This window comes from Pieris brassicae, chromosome Z, assembly GCF_905147105.1.
Source record: "Pieris brassicae chromosome Z, ilPieBrab1.1, whole genome shotgun sequence".
Classification (NCBI taxonomy): Eukaryota; Metazoa; Arthropoda; class Insecta; order Lepidoptera; family Pieridae; genus Pieris; species Pieris brassicae.
The window spans coordinates 9,567,390-9,593,232 of NC_059680.1; the positions used below are offsets into that span (position 1 = coordinate 9,567,390).

The 25,843-nt window shown below is 32.7% G+C and overlaps 2 protein-coding genes across 3 annotated transcripts in view; one reads left to right on the top strand and one right to left on the bottom strand.

The window, feature by feature from the left end:
• LOC123718412 (discoidin domain-containing receptor 2-like) overlaps positions 1-20,067 on the bottom strand; it is a 37,957-nt gene extending 17,890 nt beyond the window's left edge. For both annotated transcript variants that reach the window (XM_045674855.1, XM_045674854.1), the window contains exons 1-3: positions 19,805-20,067; positions 16,958-17,061; positions 3,760-3,865 (exon numbers count right to left, since the gene is read on the bottom strand). In XM_045674855.1, the coding sequence (XP_045530811.1) occupies positions 3,760-3,865; positions 16,958-17,021 (170 nt within the window). In that variant the 5' untranslated portion in view covers positions 17,022-17,061; positions 19,805-20,067. The remainder of the gene's footprint in view (positions 1-3,759; positions 3,866-16,957; positions 17,062-19,804) is intronic.
• Positions 20,068-21,877: 1,810 nt separating this feature from the next.
• On the top strand, positions 21,878-25,770 carry LOC123718413 (ubiquitin-conjugating enzyme E2-22 kDa). The gene is made up of 3 exons (XM_045674856.1): positions 21,878-22,082; positions 23,599-23,742; positions 24,525-25,770. The coding sequence occupies exons 1-3, from the start codon at positions 22,020-22,022 to the stop codon at positions 24,906-24,908; spliced, it is 591 nt and encodes a 196-aa protein (XP_045530812.1). The 5' UTR covers positions 21,878-22,019; the 3' UTR covers positions 24,909-25,770.
• Positions 25,771-25,843: the final 73 nt, after the last annotated feature.

Consider the following 25,843-nt stretch of genomic DNA (forward strand, 5'->3'; position numbering starts at 1 on the left):
TATCTGTAGATAGCAGAAAGTAAGAACTAGGTTTTAACCATTTATTGAGGTTATATTGCTGGAGGCGTACGATGAAAGCAGAAATTAATCTGCATACAAAAGTGTTTTGAAAAGGACAATAGGGAATTTCCATTCTCCTGTTAGTAATGCAAAAAATAAATATCAAATTCTTATATTAACAATGCTTTTCTAATATAATAATTATCTTTAATTTTTGTAATATTAGTGATTTCTCATAATTAATCTACGATTGTTCTATTGCGACAAAAACTTTATTTGTAATATGAATCAAATCAACCTAAACGAATAATATATAGAAGATTTTTTTTGTATTTTAGTTACGTATAAACACAAAAACTTTTAACCGATTACAAATTTTGTCATTATTAAATATGTACATCAACCCTCAGTAACAAACGATTACGATATAATTTTTTCCAAATTGTTTTAAAAGTTTCCAGCCGTGCGACAAGTAGATATTCTAAGCGTAATAAACGTAATAGTTTATAACAAATAAGACTCATTGGAAAATATTCTTACGATTGATAAAATCTCACTTCGCGTTTAATAATAGTGGTTTCAGTTGGGTTATTAGTGCATTCACTTATCATGTGTCATCCCGGCGCTCCGTCTGACCAATGAAACGAACATCACAATGCATAGTGTTGTTCAGAATTCATCATTATCGAACATTGAGATAACTCGAACTGATTTCGGTTGCGAAACCCATTTACATTTATTATAAATTTATTCCGTTTTCATTTCACATATTTCATTTACAGTTAAGGGTTAATATTTACGCATTTGACTCGGTTGATAAACATTTTAATGAAATCCAAAAAAATCGAGGATCAGCTTGGCCTTACAACTGGCTACCGTGCAAGTATTTTGAAAGCAGATTTACTGCGATTTCACCTCCCCCTTCCTCTTGTCATTTTTGAAGCAATCCTCGAAAATGCGTTTCGTTTTCAAGCATTGACAATGTATGTGTTATATGTGTAAAAAAAAGTAAACAATTACAGATGACGTAATCACCAAATATGAAAATCCCTCCCCCCTTTAAGTAATACGTCCGTAATACTTGAACGGCCCCAGTGCAGTATTTATAGAGAAACCTTACAAACATCCAACTCATTTACAAGTACATACTACAGTTAATACAACTTCAAGTATTCAAATCAAAGTCAGAAATAAATAATGGTTCCCATAATAGCATCGTGTATATAATTGTGTTGATCCCTTAAGTGTATTATGTATTGAATATACATATTTTTCAACATTCATTATAAGTTTACTTATACTTTAGAATGTTTCGATCCATAATCTTAATTATTAAAAAGTGTACAAGCCTGAAGTGCCATCTAGTTTACTTCCCGCCTCCTGCTATAAGCAGATATCTTTATAAGGCAAATCAATAAAAAGAGGAGCTATAAATTCCTCCCATTATCAATACAACATAAATATTTTATCCCCGATACAAGAATTTCATAAAATATCGCCCATAAAATATTTTTTTACCAAACAGCTATATTCAAATTGATTTCTGTTACGATATGCTAATGTAAATCAACTAGACCTGTAAAAATATTTAGGTGATATCCAGCGGTGCACCACTAAGATGCGATCATTAAGCCTTATTGACGCGTACTGGAGCGTCGGAGTTATCAATGATGCGTTAAGGAGCGGCTCTCGTAATTGATATCAAAGTCTTGAGCAACGCAAATGATTTAAAACTGTATAATTATAGTATTAAAGATCACATTCACATACTCATTAATGACTTCTTTATGCCTTTGAAATGACGTCCAAATAAACAGAACTGAATTTCCCTTTTAATTAGTAACAATACTTGAGATCCTAAACCCTGATTACGACAGCTCAATCATGCATCTATTTGGGTAAGTATACTTAAACTTGCAAGGAGCAGGTATGTGCAAACTTCATTCAACGCTTTATTGTTGTAGCGAGCTGAAGCTGCCAACTATGATAAAAGTTGCTTGTTACTTTGAACACCAAACTTATTACATAAGCAAACTGTTGAATATTTTGTTATGTTACAATCAACGATACTTTACAATATCGATTGTCAATTTAGTTTGAAGTAATCGTTACAGCCTGCTCGTAAACGGATAGTTACACGAACTTTACGGCCTGACGGCGACTTATTCAATATATACTTTATATTTAACATAATGTATGTTCAATACGAATGTAGGGAAAACCTCTTGTATCGATTGCAAGTATTAATGCTTAATGTTCATGAATTATTCTAATTTTTACTTAACACTAGGCGGTAGTCGGAGCGCGTTCTAATCGAAATTGTGCGTGGTCATAGTTAAACGATTATAATTATTAACAATAAGCTTATCTCAATAAGTAATAAAAGCAATCACGTATAAGCGATTGCATTATTTTAGGGATTAGCTCTATGTAACACATGAAATGCCAATTACATATAATACCAATATTTAAGAGCCTTTTCAGTATATAGTTTAATCGAATTCAGGTGAAAACGGCATTAATTGTTTTACGTTTCCCTAAATAAGTTGATAATCTATGTTCTTAGTTAATATAATTATCAATCTTCGATTACAACCCCTTTACATTAACTATCGAATGAAACACTTTCAAATAATACTGTCATACTGAAATTCAATCATTCGCATTGTCACGAAACAAAATTCGAGTGAAAAATATGTTTACAGAAACTCGGCATAGTAACAATTTAATTACGTTGGTACATATAAAGTAACTTAGCGTGTCATCGTGTTATAGGTGCTATAGTTTCTATATAGATGTGCTTTTTATACAAAACCAAGCGACACGCAATTACCAGAAAACCGGAGTTTATTTAGTAGTTTTTTGTTATATTAAAAATCACAGACTTCTACTCCCATAAATAATAGGAGAATGCATAGCAACACTGGCTGGATAAATTAAACCTCTTTACATCGCAACAGCTCAAGGATACGCTATCTTTAAGACAAAACATATTGCCTCACTAAAGTTTCATTTCAAAAAACGAACCTTTATTAAAGCCTGCAATCTGCAATATCTTTGAGAGGCGTAGTACATGAATATAGTGAAGTTTCATATTTCACTCTAAGGCGGACAAAATCCTAGATATTATCCTCTTGAAAACAAAGAAAACGCACCCGACTGTAAAGCACAAGCCATAATACCGAATATACCCTTTGACTGATAAACAAAACTGACACAAAGTAATATATACACGCCACTTTATTAAAAGACGGGGCTTTGTACATGAACATATTTATAAAAACTGAACAGGGCCGACTTAGTTACGTTCGCTTCTCGAGGGAGGCTATAGCCGTTATTAATGAAACTATAAAAGAAAAAAGTCTTAAGTCTTTTTTAATAATTCAAGTTGAATATTAACTTAACAAGGCTTTGCAAAATACTCTTATTTGTATTTATAAAAGAATTTCTATGGTCCACTTCGTGCTCATCTATAAGTCACTTTTATATATTTTTTACTTGTTACTTAATACCTTACTTAAATTAATAAAAAAAAAATTAAAGTTGCACAACGCAACGTTAATAAAGACAGCAAAACTATTGCAACGATGCTGTATATTTATCTCTTTAGACCAATAAATGTTACTAATACTATATGTTAAAACTTAACAAACACAAGTTATATTCGGTAGGAGAGATCCATGAACAGCAAAGCCAAAGTTTCTCACGAGAACAATATTGTGGAATTCCTAAATTGATTTAAGACTCAGCTATATTTACCTTCCATTCTGTGGTGCAACATTATCATTGTTGAACGAGGAGCTTGCAGTGATGTCTTTGTCGGGGATCAGACCACTCTCCATACCCAGCGGAGCGATGCATTGAGCTGAAAACAATACATCAACTGTTTAAATAGAGACATTAGCGCCACGTCCACACTTCGATTACAACGCCGCGTTTCTGTATGACGGTTCATAGCCTAGAAATAAAGCTAATTTTGGCAGCTGCAATAGGAAAGTAAACTAAAACTCATCATCAATTCTTCTCTATAAAACTCATCTCTGAACGCTTCAAGATAAGATGCCAAATTAGAAATCAATATCTAAATGGTGATAATTGAAACAGAACTTGATTTGCGAAGTAATTATCCAGAAACTCAACGTTATAGTATAATTGACTGTTAGCAGATAGCGTCACCTCTTTTTAAGCATAGGCAATCCGACCTTCATGCTCCCGGGATCAATTTTAAAAATAAAAATACTTTAGACATTTTTACCAACAGTATTTTAAGCCGCCTTTCATATATATTGTTTTTAATTCAACTCGCGGGAAAGCATTACAGTGCGGCCTTTGCCTAGCGCGACTTGTACGGGTGACGTCATGCCACAACCCTCTGGTGTTTACAGGCAAAATTGGAACATACTGCAATAATTAATATTCGTCTGCGCGTATATCGATATACGATAAGATCTTTTGTTCTAGCGAATAAATGTTTGTGTTAAAAGCGATCTTAGTATACAATTTAACTATGTCTAAAAAACAGCGTTCAATAAGTTCCATTAAAATAATTAAAATCAAATTATTAATTCGAACGTACAACGATATTTCCACTTCAATGGTTGTTTACGTAGCAAAATATAAATTGGGAAAATGTTCAATTCAATGATCCCACACACTTCAATAAATTGCATAACAATAATGTCAGATAATAGCATAAATAATTTTGTTACCCTATCGTATAATCTTTTATAATCGACACTACGTCATAGCGAATATAAGTCGCTAGTAAAATTACATGTGTAAATAAAGTATTCATACACTAATAATGTAGATATTGCAACCGTCTACGAAATAGGCGAATTAATATTCAAGTACTAAGACCTTAACATATGACCATACACGTTATAAATTAATTGACATCGGAAGTGGCACGTTAAAGTTAACTTAATTATCGTGCATTGGAAGCCGAATGCCACAATTATATGGCAATTATAAATTTCGATCGACCTGAAAACCAACGCTGCATTTAATATTTCATAACGAAACGACATCACATCATTTGCGTTCGAGAAGTATCATTACCGGCTGAAATGGTTCCCGTGAATTAAATACTTTTTAAATGAAATTTTATCAACGATACCGTTTAATAACTTCGACAGACCTACTAAAGTTTTAATAAATAATTATTAATCAAAGCTAATGAAAACTTCATTTTATACATAACTAGACCGCGAATTTCGAGTCGCCTTAATATGATAGTTTTGTTTTAGTACATACAAACAAATGGAACATTTTCCATGTTACCCCACTGACTGATCGCTTTTCCGGAATTTTGCAATTTTTCTTTCCATAAACGCCATGCTCATAGTTCATACGTTCATAGAGTTTTGAGCTTAGCTATATATTTTGCGATCCGTTTCAGATTATCTTCGTCAAATAGGCAATAAAACCGATAATAGCATTGACACAAAAACAATCTCCAGCTTGACAATTCGATGTCACGATGCCGGTTCCCTACTTCCGTCGAACGAACGCTCTATGATAATTACAATGAAATGTAACACTTGTGTAAGAAAATTTAATTCAATACACGCACTGCGTATTCGTGAATTTTGTCGTTGTCGGTCTCAAAAAGGAACCATTGAAATGTATGTTTTGTGCGGCGCCAGTTATATTTTTAAACCGACCGATAAGATCGGTTAAGATGTGTCATGTACGAAAATGAGGCAAGGGAAGTCGTGACTGCGATAAACAGTAATAGATGAATCGTTTTGGAACTTTTAACGGTATAATTACTTTAATAAGTAATGTATTTTGACAGCTCGCAATATAATCGAGAGCTATATTATACAAAACAATTTTTTTCATGATCAGTTTCTCTTTATTCGAAAAACTGAAATATACAATTGATTAGAACAGCCTGTTGAAAATTCACAAATCGCACAAGAAGCAAACAAAACATAAATTAATAAATTCGCAAAATGCACATACATGCCAACAAAACTTAGAAATATTTAAAATTTGATTTTGCTTGCGACAAAATCACGCATAGTTAAGATTACATCAAACTTTCGCATTTCATAATCCTTATATTATCCTTTTAATTCTAGTTTCCTTAACTGGGTACAATAACGATCCGCTCATTAGTCAATCTATCAAAATACGATATCGCGTGCTAGGGCCAAGCGCAAACAAACAAAGTATTTATTCATACTAAACATACAATATAGGGATTGTTAATTAGCCTCAGGCGGTGCCGTTGATAACTCTCTGTCGCCACTGGAATGTTCTATTTATTAGACAAGCCATAAGCGGCAGCGTGCGAACTCCTCAGAAGCTACACGTGAATATAGGACTGATTCGAATTAAACGGCTACCTCTAAGGCATCTTTGTTCTACAATTTACCTACTTTCGTAACCAAGTGACTAAGATCAGGGATCAAGACTAAACTAGACAATTTGTTTTCCTATGCTTCAGACGGCCGAGTAAATAAAGAAAGAGGAACCGCTAACCTCTTCTGATAGGAATCGTTTATTAACTTTATGGCTATCCAATGTCTGCGAAAAGCGAAACCAAACACAACTACTTGAGCGTCTTCTCTTGTTATACAAATGAAAATCTCTTGTTATAAAAATCCTTACAAATTATAAAATAAACTCCCCCATCTGCATTTGCTGTGTGTATGAAACTGATAAACGAAAAATACTACACGGCCTTACCGATAGATAGGTTTATTTGAATAATTTTATTATTATATAGAACGATTATTAATGAAAAGTATTATTTTTTTAATATACCGAGTCTACGGCACTTAATATGAGGCAGAGAAAGATTCGCATTTATTTATTTGGAAACAGACAAATACACTGTAGTAGAAACACAAAAAGACTAGTAAAATAAAAAGTTAGAGTATTAATAACGTCATTAATTTCTAATATATAAAGAAAAGAAGAAAGAAGAGTTGTATAATTATCAAGATGGGATTAACGTTACGACAGGAAGCCTGCTACTTCCACTAATACAAATACAACATATCAATCAGACAAAACAAGAGATTCTTGTCGTCGCTAAACAAATATTGGGGGCATACAAACAATAACTGTGTTATTACGGGAACTGTTTAAAAATTGCAGCTGTAACGTACAACTCAAATTATAGCCGTGAACACTGTACTCGGCACATGTTTGTTTTTATTGCCCTACACAATTTCATATTTATAAAAACAATATTTTTTTGAACATTCTCTTAATAAGGTTCATGCAATCATCCAGCACAGTGGACTATTCAATCATTATTTATATTCATTGAGTCACCACGTTCAACGATATAAGGCACCGAAGAGAGATTTATATCAGAAAACGCACAGGCAATAATTATTATGTAAACCTAAGCAATGCGCACGTGGTGCAAATGTGAACAATGCATTCCTATTCTTAATCATTCGCAAGCAATCACTTGAAGTTGTGAGGAAACTGTGATTATAAAACATAAGAAAAGTATAATAGAACTCCCTAAGGTGTATATAAAAATACTGAATAATTTAATTTCAAAATAAACTATATGTTTAATAGGTACACATCCTATACAACATAATTTAAATAGAAACATAAAATATATCCGATTTTTACGAATCAATGATACCCATTGTAGTCAGCACAAAGAGGAGTTTACCTACGGGTCAAATGCAAATAGGATTCGCTTGTTGCGTGTCTAGTTGTTTAAGCGTTGGCCTCTTGTTGCTCAGCGCTGGTGAACAAATTGCAAACGTCATATAGCCAGTTTTGAATATTAATAAATGCTAATAAATGATCCTGCTATACGCAAAACCATTTACTTAGACCAGCGGTTCACAAACCAAACTAGCTTCCTGCAAATAGGAAATTAAGTGTCCTTTCGGCTTCGAATGTTCATAAGCAACTCCAACGTAGGCATTACCGAAGCTACTTTAAAATACTGTTCAACGCTTGCGAGATAGCTTTACGACAAATATACGAGGCGGGGAAAGTTTGAGAAGCTTCGAGCTTGTGCGTGCTTATGCTCTTGCGTGACATATAGTCGTCTAATGAATAATAAACAGCGCAACAGCGGCGACTAGTCGCTACTCATTCATATCCATGCATAAAAGGCAATATTCTTTCCATAAACGGTTTGAATGTCAACTTTAACAATGAACAATATAGGCCTCGGCTCGTATATGTATCTGCTACCAGGGGACACGTAAATCTGGGTAACACTGAGCTCCACTGGCACGTGAGCATTTCTGCTTCTGAAATAACGTCGCGTGACGTACAAAATATTATTTTAATTACTTTAATGTTTGCACCGGGTTGGGTGCCATTAATTTCCCCACTTGGCAAGTTACAGTTTCTAGTTTCGATTCAGATCTTATATTGGCGGAAAACACTGAGCCGGTCAGTCACTAGATTAAAATGGAACAAAAAGATGCCTGCAAATCATGCTGCAGGCGATTTTGATCCGCCACACGTTTTTTACCAGAGGTTTTGTACTTATTTACGAAATCGATACCAGACGAACAATAAAGTATCGCGTCCCGGTGTGACGTGTTCGAAAAGCGTTTGAGAATATACCCCTAGCTTTCCCGTCAAAGTGAGGTGAATTATTAATAATATTTTAGCAGTTTGCCGTTTCACTCCCAAAGGACTCAATGCTATTTTGTATGAAACGTACGTTCTTAGTCGGTAGAACCTAAGCTTAAGATGCGACCGCGGCTTCCGTTTTCATTCTTTCAAATCATCGGCCATGACGTGATTCGCCATTGTCAACGCGACCGGTCGTGAACGTGAACAGCTTAAAGAGTCTCATTGAATAAGCTTTCAACAAAATCGTGCGATGAACTTACTTGTTATTATCCGCTGTTATTGTACTAAGCTGGAAAATATATAAAGCTTCTAAAATATAGAAGTTGCCTCTGTTAATTATACGGAGACGAAGTAGTGTGAAGAATGATTGTACAATCTATTTGAACAGATATCAACGTCTTTATATTTGAAGTCAAATGAGGCTTGTTATAAAATCTGATCCACATTTCCGTCCGTATCACCTCGAGCACTTTATTAATCTCAGAACACGACACAACACATCGACCACAAAGTTAATCAACTCCGTGTTTCTAATACGCCTAACGACTCATCAATATAAAACAGACCAGAGCAGCCTAAGCTGGTAGAAAATAATGAATCTATATTTACATTATCGCTATATTAAGAGAGCTGATATAGTCTTAAAAATCATAACACGCCTCCTATTGTGTAGAGGAAATAGAACGCAGCGTAAGTTAATCGATTCCTTTAAATTTTCTAAACTGGCTCACATGAAAGCCCTCCCAGAGCGTGAATAAATTCATACAAAATATTACAACCGAATGCAGCGCTTATTAAAGCATTTCGCACTTGATCGAGTTTGCGAGACTCTCCGTCCGCTTACCGTTGAAGTTTCAAATTAATTATTAAGGGCACCTGAAGTCCTACGTGTAGAGAAACATTCCTATAGCTCATAGGCTAAGTAGCCTATCGAGCTATTACATCGAGTCTAGTGTCGCGTGATCACTTTGCTACGTGACTTAACGACACTTAATCAGAAAGGTAACGAAGTGTAAGCGATCCTCACAAAGGGCCTGTCACTCCAGTGGTCCTCGAAAATCTCAGTAGCATATTAGGTAGTTAGCATCTGGAATGCAAGGTCGCCGTGGCATAGCGGGCTTTGCAAACGGTAGTTCTCAATAAGCTGGGAATGTTTTATACAGGTTCCGTTCGGTCGATTTGCATTCGAAGTCGCTGGACTACAATTATTTACTCTTTCGAACTGTTCTCACCACACTTTGCTTTTATTTATTGTGCTCGATAAAGTTTACACCGCCTTTGGCTATTTGTATTTACACACCATTTTTATTTCTTTAGTATTATTCTTATTTACGTAGTCTCGACTGTATAGGGTTACCCCCGAGAATATAAATTTATTCAAATTCTATATAACGCCCTTTCTATCGAAAAAGAGTAAATATCTAAAGGATTTTTATCATAGTTATACATATTTTATGCGTATAAAATATGACAGCCGCGACGTGCGTAAACTTAGGTTTAATATTCAAATGACTGGTATGTTACGTAAAACATTAAACCTATAAGAAGCTTTATCTATTGAAAGCACATAAATAGTTTTACTTTGAAGATATTAATAATATTATAATAAATCCGTATTTATTTCCATATTCTTAAGTTCCATTCCTGGATGAAAACAACCGGCTTGCCGATTAATTATTAGTGATAGTTGTAGTGTAGTATTTTATATTTTTATATACTAGGATAAGTAATTTACAGCAATATAGACTATTGTTATTATAAAGTCAAAGACAAAACTATTTATTCATATACAAAATGTACACTTATAAACGTCAAAAAACAAAAACATATTAAATGCTTCTAATTTAACATTTAAATATAAGATCCATTTCAAATGCTGTTAGTATTTACTTTTAGCTACATGTTAGTCACCTGTGGAAATGGACCCCTGAGTGATCCAACTCTATCCAGATGTCTCTATTTTTGTCTATAGTCTGTCAGTTATTTCCTACTATTTCTATCAAGTCATCAGCCCACCTTCTTTTTAGCCTGCACTTTTCCGGTAAATTACCACACTTTGAAGATAATCTAAAGATTATTCCACTAGACTTTTTTGTAATATAATAAAGGATATCATATCGATGTGATAAGATACCTATAATACACTAGCACACTTACAAAATGTTAACAATAAGGTTTAAATATTATTAGAAAAAAGTGTTGTTTAATCTTATTACCGATAAATTCATGCATGTTTTCCGAAATGAATATAAAATGATTTAAGTAAAATTCGTTAATACAAAACCCATTTTATCTATGTTAATACGGCACTAAATACTAGAGAAAATATAATGCGTTCGTATAACCATTTTGTCACGAAAACAGGACACGATGACAATTTAAAAGCACGCTCATTTGCAAAAAAATCGGTCAAGTATTTCTGACTCTAGTAGTCACTAACTACTACATAATTCTAACAAGCTCCATTTCGTGACTTTTCGCATTACACCCTTCATTCGTAACGATATTTTTTTGTCTTCATATTCAATTTATAATTGGTTTATGAATTAATCATATGGCGAATATTACAGTAGATGGATATTACAGTCTAGGGAGGGAAGCTTTAGGACGAAATAAAGCAACCGCTAAATATAATAATGTAAACGGTAAAAGATAAAACTTCATTCGAAGTGACATCCTTGGATTAACGTGAAATATTCGTTGGTAAATTGTAATATATAGACAATAACAAAGATTTTTGTGTATGCAATACTTGACAGAAATTTTAATAAGATAAATTTATTTCTTAAACGCTTTTTAATTATATGTTGCCAGATGTAACTAAAAATAAAAACTATTCAAAAGTGCTTCAAATTTTAGTCTTTATCAAATCAAACAGTCACCAAGACTTACGTATCGTATACGTAATATAATTACGCTAGGTCCTTATGTTTGCTACTGCATTGTTTTCAATGTTTTGAGAGTTTCCCCGACGCATTTCCTAAGTCTTCATTTTGCATGGGAGCAGACTGTCGCATACTTTTACGACCTCCCTTACATTGCTACTTAGCTACATAGGAAATACTTCACACACCTGAAATATTCTCTTTATACCGTCACATAAATAGTTTAGAATATTTTCCTACGGCGAAATTTAAATTCAATATTTTCCTTACATTACATTCGACCCCAACATCGAATTCGTGATGCATTTTAAGATCCATTAGTTTATTTAGGTTCTAAAAGCACTCGACACATTGCTTGTGGAAAATATGCTATGATTTTATTAAGTTTGAATATCACTAAGGAATATTGTGAAAACTAACCAAAGTATCGACCAAAGATAATCTTCCATATAAGCTAGTACTACCTACATAACTCGACGTTTACGATACAATAATTATAACCTTAGATGAATGAAGACAAGGGTGTACAATATTTTTTTTAGTGTCGTAGATATTTCAATTGCATTGATTATTAATTTTTAGACCTCTTCAAAAATTATAGCGCTCAAAATTAATTAATGGTTAACAAGGGTAGGTATTCAATGCAGTCGAAAGCTATCAAAATAGAATTCAATATTTTTAATCGTAATAGACTTCATTTCAATTACAAACAAGCATGAATGGTCGTATAAGTTTTCCATTTAAATATTCATCTCTACGTATCATAAGTTTGTATGAGATTTTAAACATTGGAAAATTATGAAAATACTTATATTAAAACTTAAGAAATCGACAGGGCATCAAAAACAGGGACAAGAGCTATTAGAATCAGGAAATAACAAGATGGACGATCTGACTAAAACATGGAGACAGCTAGCACAGAACAGAAATGAATTCTAAAAACTTGAGATCATCTATCACTATACAAAACTTGTTGCTGAAGTTATAATTCATTATATGAAGTACACCGAATAAAAGCTATTTCTGTTTGTGTTAAAACTCACCAAGGGATTTATTTTAATAAGGAGATTCTTTTGTTTTCTCCAACATTATGTTGAGACCTATAGTCTCGAATTACAACTACTAAATAACAAAAGAACTCTGAAGCTAATTGGTTTAGCTTCCGTTAACGAAAACTAACTTAGGTATTCTTAGATATACTAGTATACGTTGATACATAACAGTGTTTCTACGCTATTTGGGACTTCATTGTTTTCTGTTGTTCTTTTAAAGCAATAGTTGGCTATTCAAAGAGCAACTACTTTGCGATAACTACATAAACTCATTTTGAACTTAATAGGAACAGAGGTTGCCCTTATTGGAATTAAATAAATCATCAAATTTAAAACATATAATTCTACCGTTGGGTAATTCATAGCAGTTTTTTATGTGTACGCCTAAAACCTTATTGTTATGTATGCTGTATACTGCTAAATATTATTGACTTCATAGATATAATGTAATTGTTACAATTACATCCAATATATTATACTATTGAGATGTTGTTGAGACTTGTTAGATGCAGCTTTCAAGTAATTTATAATTAGTTAAGAAAACACTTTTTAAACGGATTGAAGCTATGTATTATTATTAAAAACTTATAATTATTTACATAATTTTCGCGTGCTTTTCAGCGTGCGTGGTCACGGTGACCACGCATTATATTGTAGTTTACAAATACGCATGCCTTTTGTTTATCTAGTCATGATACTAAACAATTTACATCCCTACATATCAACATGCGGAAACAGATATAAAGATATATATACGTCTAGTACATAAAAAATACGTCTTCAATATAGTGTTCGGCAATATCGATGAGATAGGTGGCCAATTAACGACGGCCCATACCAATACCTGGAGTACGAAAACTTTATTAGGGCCAGTAATGGCTTTCACGGTAGCCCGGATGGAGTCATGTGATGCAAGTGACGGAAGCGGGAACCGCATTAGTTTCTTCCGAAGCGATGTGACGTATAGTGATGTTAAAAGGCAGATCGACGTTTTTCGGGAAAACCGCTGTTGATAACCGATACTTTGATAAAATTTTTGGTAAAGATAGTTTTGTATACGATGAAACATAGAGGAGCAGTCCCTGCTTTTTTTAAAGAAAATAAACGAAGAAAGGTTCGGGCCCCATTACCCAAATTGGAGTTGCAGGTATTAAAGACTAACGACTGCCTCGGCTTAGCATGAGCAAACGTGACCCGTTACCAAATAATAAGCTCTCTCAATCTTTATTCTAGACATTAGTGAAACCTGCAATCAATTCCGTGAGGTAGTTTTCGAGATTATTGCGAATGGACAGATATATAGAAGCGACACAGGACTTGTTTTAGCTTTACAACTTTTCTCTATATCTCTCGTTAAGGCAGCGTTTGCAAGAAACGCTTAGTCTCCCGTTTTTTTATCTATAAAACCCGCCCGTTAAATTCTTTAAACATTAATGGAGGTAAAAACTTCCTCTCGAGCGAACCTTCAAACACTCTTGATATAATCATAGATTCAAAGGAAAACGGATTTGAATATTAAACCACAGATAGTTTGTGAAATATTATACCGACACAGAACATTAAATAGATGTTAGATAAAGAGAAGCTGTTTTCTTTAAAATGCGCTAAAGAAATGTACTAAAAGAAATGCTATTCAATATAAAATATGTTCAAAAAGACATAACACACTTATAAACTAGTCTCAATTTGCTAATGTGTGTCCCTTTACGCTTATGTTATTATTTAAGATAATAAAAATTATTTTATTTTAGGCTTACAGTACCTTTATGATAAAGACCGTATGAACTTGCCACGTGTTTGGGATGCTTTAAGTTCCCAACAAAAACATAATAATATTGGATAAGCACAGATGTTGGTACAATATAAACAAAAATTATGAGTGAAACTAAAATAAATTTTCTTCATACCTCAGAATGTATACCTATAAATATACGTGGTCTTCATCATTTTAATGCATTGTTATATGTAACAAGTCCGTACCGTACACCGTTTACACGTTTTTCAAACCCGTTAAAATTCCACAAACATTACTATCTTTAGAAAATCTTGTCCAAATAGTTGACGAAATAACAAGATTTGTTCTTGTTCCACGAACGAGTTGAGTATATTCTATGAGAACTTTGTTCACAATATGAATAATTATAAATATAATGTATAGCTCTGTGATTTATTATATTCAAATTTATGTTAGTGAAAATAGCAATAAAATTCGCGCTGATAAACCAATTTCAACAAGACCGTCGGCTGCACGCCGTCTATTTTGCTGTGAACCGATTTCAGTTACATCAACCAATCAGCTCGGAGATGAGCTCGGTACGAGGTATGGCTGCGTATACAAACCTATTATAGTGTACAAGCTTTAACGTATCCAAATTTTTGATTAATAAACGAACGAAAGGAGGGAAATTCTCTTAATATAATGAAGCATCAATCAAGTTGCAATGTCGCTACAACGAAGTTTAGTTCTGAGCGCATGATAAAATTATCTTGTATTTCAAGACTTATCAAACCGATACAAACACGCGAATTTATAGCGAAAACTAAATTTGACGTTTACAAGTTACACATTACATTTAGCGCAATATTTACAGTATCTTGGAAAATACCAGTGTAATTTTCAAATCGGCTTTTGTAACTGCATAATAAGGTTCTGGGCGCATAATATAACCAATACTCTGATAACGAGCGTTTTAATAGGAAAATAGTTAGTAATTGCGCCTTTGGAATATTTACGTGGAAATTGACCTTGTTAGTTCTCATATGCTCGTATGTAAAGGTAAAGTGCGTGATGCAACTTAGAATAATTTCTTTCATAGCGTTACAATTAGATCCTTACATATGAAATTAGCGTTTTATAAGGGAGGATCAAAAGGTAGACTTTTTAAATATAATATATTTAAAAAGTATGCACCATTGCTATCTATGCACTTTTGCCATCTTATAGGTAGTTCATTGATCCCTTTACGATAAAAACCATTCGGTCGGGAAGCAATAAAATCTTTAAAAGCGGCTTTGACTGCCCCATTAGAGTTGACCTTTTTACTTTGCAATAAGTTATCCAAATTTCGATAAAAAATGTATATTGTTGGAGAAGGTCTGGGGAGTACGGTGGATGTCTTACACATTCCAATTGAAGCTCCTCGTTGTCGTGAAGCAGCAGTGGCCTAGAGCGATTGACCAGCCTTGGCCGTTTAGCAGCTAGCTTTTCTATCATGGTTTGCAGATGACAATAGAAATCTGCCGTTATCGTCTGGCCAGATTTAAGAAAGTTTAGTGAACAACCCCGACACTAGTCCACCAAACGCTCGCTAGTAAGTTTTTCGGAGTTTTATCACTAACACCGCAGCCAACACACACGTAGTTTGCGATGGATCCGCTTTTACAATAGCCATCAATACTTTGTTATAAACTTTGGTCTCCGACCTTTCAAGGAGCTTGTACTGCGGGTCGAAATTTCCACAACGAAAAGGTTGGAACCAAACACGCACTGAGTTTTCTTTTGTCACCCCGCAGCCGTACACATCATTAATCCTTTGAGCTGTTTTAGCAGTACTGGTGCCACCGTGGAACTAGTACTCAAACCCTGGCTCTGCACTAATAGATTGACATACACTGATGGACATTCAAAAAAAATGTCTGTGATGGAGAAAGTACCGATGAGAATTTTTTACTTCTCTACAATATTATTACTCGTATGAAACTTAAGTATCATTGTCGTTAAAACAACTATCACAGCGCTGCGATAACTAAAAGATTATACGTGTAAACTCATATATGATTTCAGTACTCACACAAAAAGCTACATGAGCATTTAAATCACAATCACCATTGATCAATTCCAAAAACAAAACACGAACAAAATGTAGATTGGCTGCATAGAATTTTCGCATAAGATATTTTTGTATGGGTTCTATTAAAGTGCTCTTTCTAAATAATCATTTATCTTTTCAAACGAAAGCCGTGGGTTGATAATTTAATATAAAAATCAATATAAATCTACCGCAGCTTTGAAATATTTTTTATCAGATCGTGAGCACGGTGAGCGTCACAGGATTAAAATATGAAAGTTGTAAGGCATTAATCGATGTACAAATAATTTTTATTTTTGTTATCACGAATTAAACATCTGCTAATACGATTCTAAAGAGAAAATACAGCACCAGTGGAAGGAAAAAATTTAAAGTGCGTATAGTTTTTGTTTATATATATATTGTTTTTTCTTACGTAATTTTTGTATTTGTAAGATTAGATTTTAATGATTTTTTTAAGGTTTATATACATGGTCTATGAATACTACAACTTCATACACGTCATTACACTTTCAGACTTAATTATTACATTTATAGATATTGCCAATAAATTATAATAAATTCAGGAGCAGGAGGATCATCCTCTATTAGTCAGTCAGACTCGTTAGAACATTCTCGAAGTTGTACTTACAAATGTCAAGAGCGGGCAGGCAGCAAGCACGAGCGAGGAGCAACAATGCTACCCACGGAACCATCTCGACCGCTTACTTTACCATCTCTTCTGACATTTTGAATCTGAAACAAAAAATTGATTTTGTATTTTCCTTATGTAAATAATTTACCTACTAATCAATTACTTATGCTATACTATTGTCTATCAGAAAAGATATTTAATTTTTTTTCGAACAAACACCTCACTCTCAAAATTACATTATCGTCCTCATTTCAATGAATAATGCTTTAATTTTAACTCGATATTGCTATACAAACATAAATTATTTATTAAAGCCCCAGTGCTTACAAGATAAGCCTTGTACAAGTATTGAGCTAACGTTGCAAGCGAGGCATAGCTGGCAAAATTATGTGTTTGTTGTACGCTAGGATGCAGGTTCTAGGTAGCGACAAAATGTACACAAGAATCATTCACTGGAGCAAATTTATGGCTTACAACCTTTGCTGATTTGTATTGACATTGAACGGTAAGTGTTCATTGCAAGATTATTTTATTTAGTATAACTCTAGACATGTACCGGACTTCAGCTTTGTACGAACAGAGTTTTTGTATACGCACTGTAAATACGTGATCGTAAGGTGTCGTGAGGAAGTCTTAGAGTAAAAAGACTCGAACAAAACTCGACTTCGTGAAAACTAAGGGTGGACTATGACTCCCGTATGTCAAATTTGAAAACGTTTTTGACATACTGGTCATAATTAACTGTGTCTCATCTTTGTATTGAACCCTCAGACCCAAAAATCTATCTACTACGTGCGACAGTAAAATAAATAATATTAATAATATTAAATAATGTACTTGGACAGGAAACACTCTGAAGGTATATTTAAAATAATAACCCATGAAATCAAATATGTGTTTTTTATGCGCCAGTTCTGACTGAACTCCTCATTATTTTTGTAAAAAAGAATGAGTGTTTGTTTTTTACATCCAACCTGGAAATTATACTAGGATATTAACTTATAGAGGCATAACCTTGATTGCGTATATGAACACAGAATAATACTAACGCTAGAAATGAAAACAAAGACAGAATGACAATGGCTACCTACTCGTAACAAAAGAAAAGATGTTTTTGAAAATATGTTCCCCAGAGTTGGGATCTAATTGGAATAGTTCAGTACACAGAACAGATTTTCAATTGAATTCTTGTTTATGGCTTTTATTTGTACCAACTGGGCACAAGGTACCTCGCCAGTGTCGTGTAGATGGATGGGGCACGAAGGAGATTGATCGGTGAAAATAATAATTAAGTTAATTTTGAGAACAGATTTTACTAATATTTTTAGGCTGTCAGTCTAGTTAAGGACTACTGTCACGTACAGGTCTCGTGAAACGTGAAACACTACCCGCTATTCAAAGAGAAGGATCTAAACGAAAATATATCTATGTCTATCTATATATATATATATAGATATCATTTTTTGTTAAACAAACTTTAAATGTAGTTATGAAGAATAATTAATAACATTGTGAATAATATAAATATATAACACTATTAAGTATTCTTCAATCATATTTAATCTTATCATAGAAAAGTAAGAGAGAATAATTCGTAATTAATTAGCTACATAAATGTCATCACTTGTATGGCATACATTTTTGTTGAACAGTTAAATTAAATCTGAGATGATTTCAACATTTCTTTATGAGTCTGAAATTAAAGAAGCCCCAGTAATCAATGATACAGAATATTAATAAAATTTTTTAATTGCAACACAGTTAATACTTAAAATACCTTTACCAAAAAAAAATCATAAAAAGTTTAGGTTTGAAAAAAATTATATATAACAAAAAAAAGTGTTTTCATTGATAAGGGCTCGCAGAATCAATTATAATTTATTTGGGCCTTGTGTTTGACAAAACATTGAGCTATTGTCTATTGGCTTTGTCCAGATATGTTGATGATATATATCACTAAATATTAAATGTTTCCATCCCTGTAAAAGTAGTATTGGAACAAAACCCGTGCACATCTGTGATTGAAATGCCCAAACTAAGAGTGAACCTAATTTTAAGTTATGTCAACATGTGATTACACCTGTGATTGCCCCTGGTCGAACATTATTTTTAACTTATATAAAGAATTTCTTACTAATTATAATTTGATAGTAAGATATATGGGCTCTCTTGATTGTTTTATATTTTATATAAGTCTTTAATATAAATTAAATAAAATGGTAAAATTACATAAAAATATTTATTAAAGAATTACATTCTGAAATTATGAAGGATACTTCATATTAGTTTTTAATAAACAAATTATTTTAGTGTATTTTTTTATTTCTGAAAATATGGGTTATAAGTAAGAGACTTTACAACCCATATTTTCATAAAATTGTATTACACTAAGTGCTTATAAATTATAAGAACATAAATTAATACTTACAGATAATTGTTAGATGGAACGACATTGTCATGCCAACAAAAGTACAATATTAATTTTATTTGTAATTTTAATAAAAATTGATATTTATCAATTTGTAAACAATAATATATATGTATATGACATTTACATATCGATAGTTAATTCATTACAATAGCTTCGTAAACAAAAAATAAGTAATATATATTATGTACTAAAAGTCTAAGATAAAAATGGTACATATCTATCAACGAGTGAGGCAAAGCAACAGAGGGGCCATTCAGCGCTATCTTTCAATACTAATTTATTTACGTTTGGCCAAGTACGTTTTGTAACAAAGGGCTTCTCGAATATTAATTTTAGGGATTGTGATAATTCCCTGAAGTAGTGTACACACTGAAACGATATCTAGCAAGACAGTAATATAACGTTCGACTTACCTTACGCCAGGTACATAGGTGAAACCCGGTAACATGGGGAGTAAATTAGCATAACTTTGTCCTTACACTGTCAGAATAACAATCCCAAACCATACTTGTATTACACTTATCGTCTTACTGCCACTGTTGATTGTGCGTATTTTAACATTTTGAATGCATGTTTATTTACCATAGAAATATCTTTAATACAAAAATGCTAAATACGCAAACATTAAACAGCTTTCACCAATCGACCTCAGCACTAAGTAACTTGCTCACTCAGCAATCGGTACTATGCAGAATGCTGAATTGCTGAAGGCAATTCCATAGAGTAAACTTACAAATACTGTAGCGGAAAGAAGCGAGTATGGATATATCAAATACGTACATAGCTCTGTTACTCTATGGTAGAAACTTGGTTAATATGACCGTAAACCAATCACGTCAGACTATATAGTTCTACCGGAATCTGATGGCAAACAGGGAAATACAAATTTGTTGTGGGCAATACTGGTGAAATGATCTTTATATCTTTAGCATTAATGAACATGAAGTAATTTATGAAAAAAACAGAATGTTGTCAAATAATCAATCATAAATTACTTTATGTGCTGATTTATTATATATCTTTTTAATCATACAAATGATTTAAAACTTCATTCAGAACTATAAAACGATTCCAAAAATGCCACTTACATTTCTTGTTCTTCATCAGATGATGAAGATAAAGAGGGGTTTATTACAAATTGCTCTTCCAGCATTTCAATTATTATATCACGCTTGATGAAATCGTTTTCAGGTAGTTGACAATTACGCCAAACCTCCTCATAACGTAAATCAAAATAAATCATTTGCACGGAGCCATTCTTTTATATCAGCGACACGATTGGCTTGTGTGGGCGGTTTGTTCATACGTACGGAATGATAACTAGTATTATCCATAACAATTAATGAAAGCTTTGCTAGATTTGGAATTACAATTTTACAAAATGGGTTCAAAATACATTCTGTAAAATTGTCTTTATATATATCGTGGTGGTAGTCAGCAGATACACTTGTGACTTGTTCACCAGACAAGAATTAGATTTGGAACAAAGCCATTTCCTCCCACAGAGTTTACAATGATCGAACTCGCTCCAAGTGAAATACTTTAATATGGAGGTCTGATCTAACTAAATCACATCTAATTTATTATGCTCTACAGCTTCGTGGGTTTTCTTTCGTCAGCCTTAAAAGAACAAGCGTATGTTCTGTCGCAGAATTTTTTTTAGAACGCAGCATTTGCAACGAAAGCTCCCAATAAGACCTTCTTACCTTTTTTGTAACAATTCTTATTGATGCTTGGATCCTATCAGTAGTAAGTTATATGAATATAGATGTTATTAACGGACAACCAAACATACTATTGTTTTTTAAACCGAACCAGTAGTTCCTAAGACGTATTCAAACAAACAAACGTTTATAACTAGGCACATGCAGTTAAACTTTAATTCTGTTTTAACTATATTTTGCACGTATACGTAGCTTGTATGTTGAAATTAACAAAATACTTAGTTATTATAAAAGCATTACAATGAATAAAAGGAACTTAGACATCTGCTTTCATATAAAAGTTTTGTACTTCTGAAAAAGATGTAACATTTTGTTCTTAAAAGCCCAACTCAGTATCTGCTACGTCAACAGTTTTTCCTAAAATAGGAAGGAAAATGTCAGTATGGCAACACTAAAAAAAATCTTTTACGGGCCAAAATCTATGAAGTAGTATCTAGTATCTGTTACATGGTAAACATAATCCGTACGTAATGTATATATGCTGTACAATATTATTATCTTTATGAATTAAGTGTCGTTGATCCGATTTTGTGACTCGTCAACAATATCAAAACTACTCATTCCGATCCGAAAATAGTGAATTAAATTATACTTTAAAATATTTATTTTAAATGAAGGTTGGCTTTAATGTTCCATTTGTAAGCTTAGGTAGTTGCCACATAATCTTCTGCAAAATATTAAACTCGGTCGTAGCTTATGTTCAAGGGTTGTACGATCCGATCCGATTCTCAAAAATATCGTCACATCCCTAAATTTAGATATATCTACATTTTACTACCTACATGTACAAAATATAGTTAACAAATTTTACTGCCATAGTACGGAGCACGTACCTACTCTTAGATTATTATTAATTTCTCTACAAAGAAGTGACCTACGCTCAAGCAATTATAATATAAGAAATATGGCAAACATAGCAGCTAAACGCGTGAAAAGAGAAATTAAAGAAGTAGTGAAAGGTGGAGAGGTATGTTTGTTTTAAGTTTATTTTGTGTCAATCGTTTTAACCAATTTGCTTTGTGGATTTAGATAAAGACGGGTCATTATTTTTAATAAAAAAGGTTCAATTTACTCCCGCAATAACGCTCGCGAAATAATATTATATATATATAAAAAACTTCATGATTCAGCATATTCTTTATTCTTTTCCTGACACTACTAAAATATATACCCTCATGTTGATAATTCAATCTATTAATATGGTCAGACATAAGACAAAGCCTAACTAACAAGTCTTAGCACATAAGAGAGAAGCCTAACAAATCATAATATACATGTTATTGTCAGTTTTATTAATTAAATCTTTAAAAAAAATTAAATGATTAAGGCAAATAAATTTTTTGCATGCAACTTATCACTATATTATTTAATTTAACCTCTTCTGATTACTAAAATCAAAGTCAACTAATTTAATATAGGAGACTAGGGATGAATTATCTCAATTTAAATAGTTATTATTTGTACATATGAATAGCTATATAAACTTTTACAAAGTTTTTTACTTTAAAAAAGGAGGTAGTGTATTAACTAATAACTTTATGTAATTAATATAATGTATCAATACAATAAGTTCAAATTTAAAAGTAAACCTTAAAATGTGATGTTAACAGTTATACTAGGAAATTCTTACAGAAATTTGTCTCTGACATACTTAATAAACATTTTATATACCTATCAATATGTAACATGGAAATTGTAATGAATTAATGTTTGAGTTCAATTACTATAAAGTGGAAGGTTTGTTTTGCTTTGCATATTTTTATGACCTGTCATAAGCAAGTTGTAGGAATTAATTCAGATCTAACACACATACTTCATAATTAAAAGTGTCTGAAGCAAAATTAAAACCTTTTTTAATGAGAATAAAATCAAACTTTAAAAAATGCAATGATTTGGATTTTGTGGGGCCAGAAGCTTAAGATAATTCTCCATGGCCACTCAACATGATTGCTTTATGCTGATGGTATATATGAGTCTCATTATTACTAAAGATGACTCTTTAAGGAGGGCGTAAAGCTAGAGCCCTGTGTACTTTTCATTACTTATGATACTGGATTTATATGGGTAGTCTGAGTTACTCGAGGAACCTGTGCACCATCTGGATGTGTTGAACAAATTTGTCATATATGGATATTGTTATGAAAAAACCAATTCTTTAAACGCTTATTGATAACTTTTGAATTGAGGGTAGTAGGTATGATGGAGATATTGATTTGTACCATTAAAGTTGTATATTAATAGATATATGCATACTACTTTAATTCCTACCCTTCTTTTTCATCACTTTGGTAGTAAAAGGTTCCACTATGAAAATAATTAATGTGATATAACATTCTTAAAATAGTTTCGGCTTAAAGTATGTTTAAGAATTAGACTTATACTTCAATAAAATACCAAATAATGGCACCTATAGAAGTAACTGTTTTCCTTTTATGTATTTATAATGTTAGGCCATTGTACATTTGTCCCTCTATAATTTTCAGGGTTCATTGAAATTAGAAGTTGTAAGTAATAGTTGGACAGATTTACTTGGAGAAATCACTGGTCCACCTGACACCCCATATGAAGGTGGTATTTTCAAACTAGAGATCAAAATCCCAGAAACATATCCATTTACTCCACCAAAGGTATGGTTAGCATTTATCTTCAAGTTTAATCTTAGACATAAATACAATATTTGTAATCTATTAACTACAAGTTGGTATTAAAATATTACATGTATTTTATAAGATTACACAATTTTATTAGTTTTTCGTTGTAGGCCTCCTGTTACAATTAATTTATTCATCTTTACTAAGACAAGAAAAAATCAAAGCTAAAAAGGATTAAAGCATTGCGGCAGCAGTTGTCAGCTGCACAGTGCACACGACACCTTAAATGAGCTTAAGTTTGTTTAAAAAAAACGCTACTGTTTTTTTTTTAACCCTATAACCTTTTTAGGTCTGGTCCTCAGATTTCTGTATCAGTTTCATGACCATTTCCTAATCTAATAGGCAAGTAGGTTATCAACCTCATGTGCTTGACCGCCTTGGTTTCGTTACGATATTTATCTTCATCGTTCGAGCAAATGTTTAGTAGAAAGAAAGTCCATTAGTGCACAGGGATCGAACCTTCCAAGAAAAATATAAATGTGAAATTGGAGCCAAATTCTCTCACAACGTCAATTCTGTTGTCATCCGTCCATAGAGGTATTGTGATCTTAATGGACGCCAGATCTATAAATAAATTGTCGCATCATTTTACTAAGAAAAATAAGTGTAAATAAAACTATATTTTTTTGTTCATGCATTTCAATCTTTTGGATAATAATGGGGTAAAAATAGTGGGGATAAATGTAACATTATGATTGACGAATGACACGCTGTCCTATAACCATGAGAGAATAAGAAGCCTCTTTTCTTGATTACAGGTACGTTTCATTACAAAAATCTGGCATCCGAATGTATCGTCAGTGACTGGTGCTATTTGCTTAGATATCTTGAAGGACCAATGGGCCGCAGCACTAACCCTTAGGACAGTAATGCTATCTATACAGGCATTACTTGCTGCTGCTGAACCAAATGATCCTCAAGACGCAGTTGTAGCAAAGCAATATATAGAAAACCAACAAATGTTCACACTTACAGCGCGACACTGGACTAATATCTATGCAGAGGGCCCAGCTGGGGTCTGGGAATTTAATCAAAAAGTACAGTTATTGTTAGAAATGGGTGTTGATGAGCACAAAGCGCGCGTTGCTCTTTCAACATACAATTGGGACGTTGAAGACGCTACAGAGCAATTATTTAGTTAGTAAAAATATATATACAATAAGTTATCATTAAAATTGCGATTTCACCACACGAGTCCACAAGTGAAAATGTGTCTAATATATAATTATCATTAAGTATCTGGTGTCTAAGTTCTACTTCTTCATAAATGATTGACGATATATTGTGAAGGCTTTTTGGCACATTCCAATTTAAAATTTATACATAGACATATATTTAACAGCTCATGAAGCCCGGATTTGATTCATATTACGCTTACCATACATTGAAATCCATGTTTCAATTTAAAAAGGAATTAAGAAGTTGAATCGAATTTTGTACTAATATATGTAGCTGTAATACAAAATAAGCAATGTATGAGTTCAAGCTAGGTGTGAACTAACAGCGAGGTAATCGTTATAAGTATGACTTAACTGAACGCCTAGTTGTAATTTTAAGAAACAACTGGTTTTCATGAAATTTGTAAAGTGTTCATGATTAAATTAACTATTTACTACTATAGTTTCTACCAAAATAAGTTGAACAATTAATTTACCTTTAAATTTGTCATCACCATCATGATAGCATACCTTAGAATGTAACTGCACAGAAGTCTATACAATTAGTTGTAAAATAATTTAATTATAAAATTTGGGGATGGAATGGAATCTGCTCTGATGTATGCTCAGTGGTGTTCATGTGTGACTTTTAGACGGGTATAAACATTTTGTTAACCCGTATATTCTTTTTTTTTGTGGTACATACCGCCATTATTGTTTCATATATATTAGCTTTTAATGGTCAAACTAATTTCACAGTTTGTGTATATACATTAGGAGAAGCGACATTGTAATTGCAATTTATAAAAATAAATTGCATTCCTTGTTTTAGATGAGTGAAAAGCTATTGTTTGTTTTATTTAAATATAATCCTTATTCAAATGCTTTTAATTGTAAAGATATACAAAAATACTTAAAAA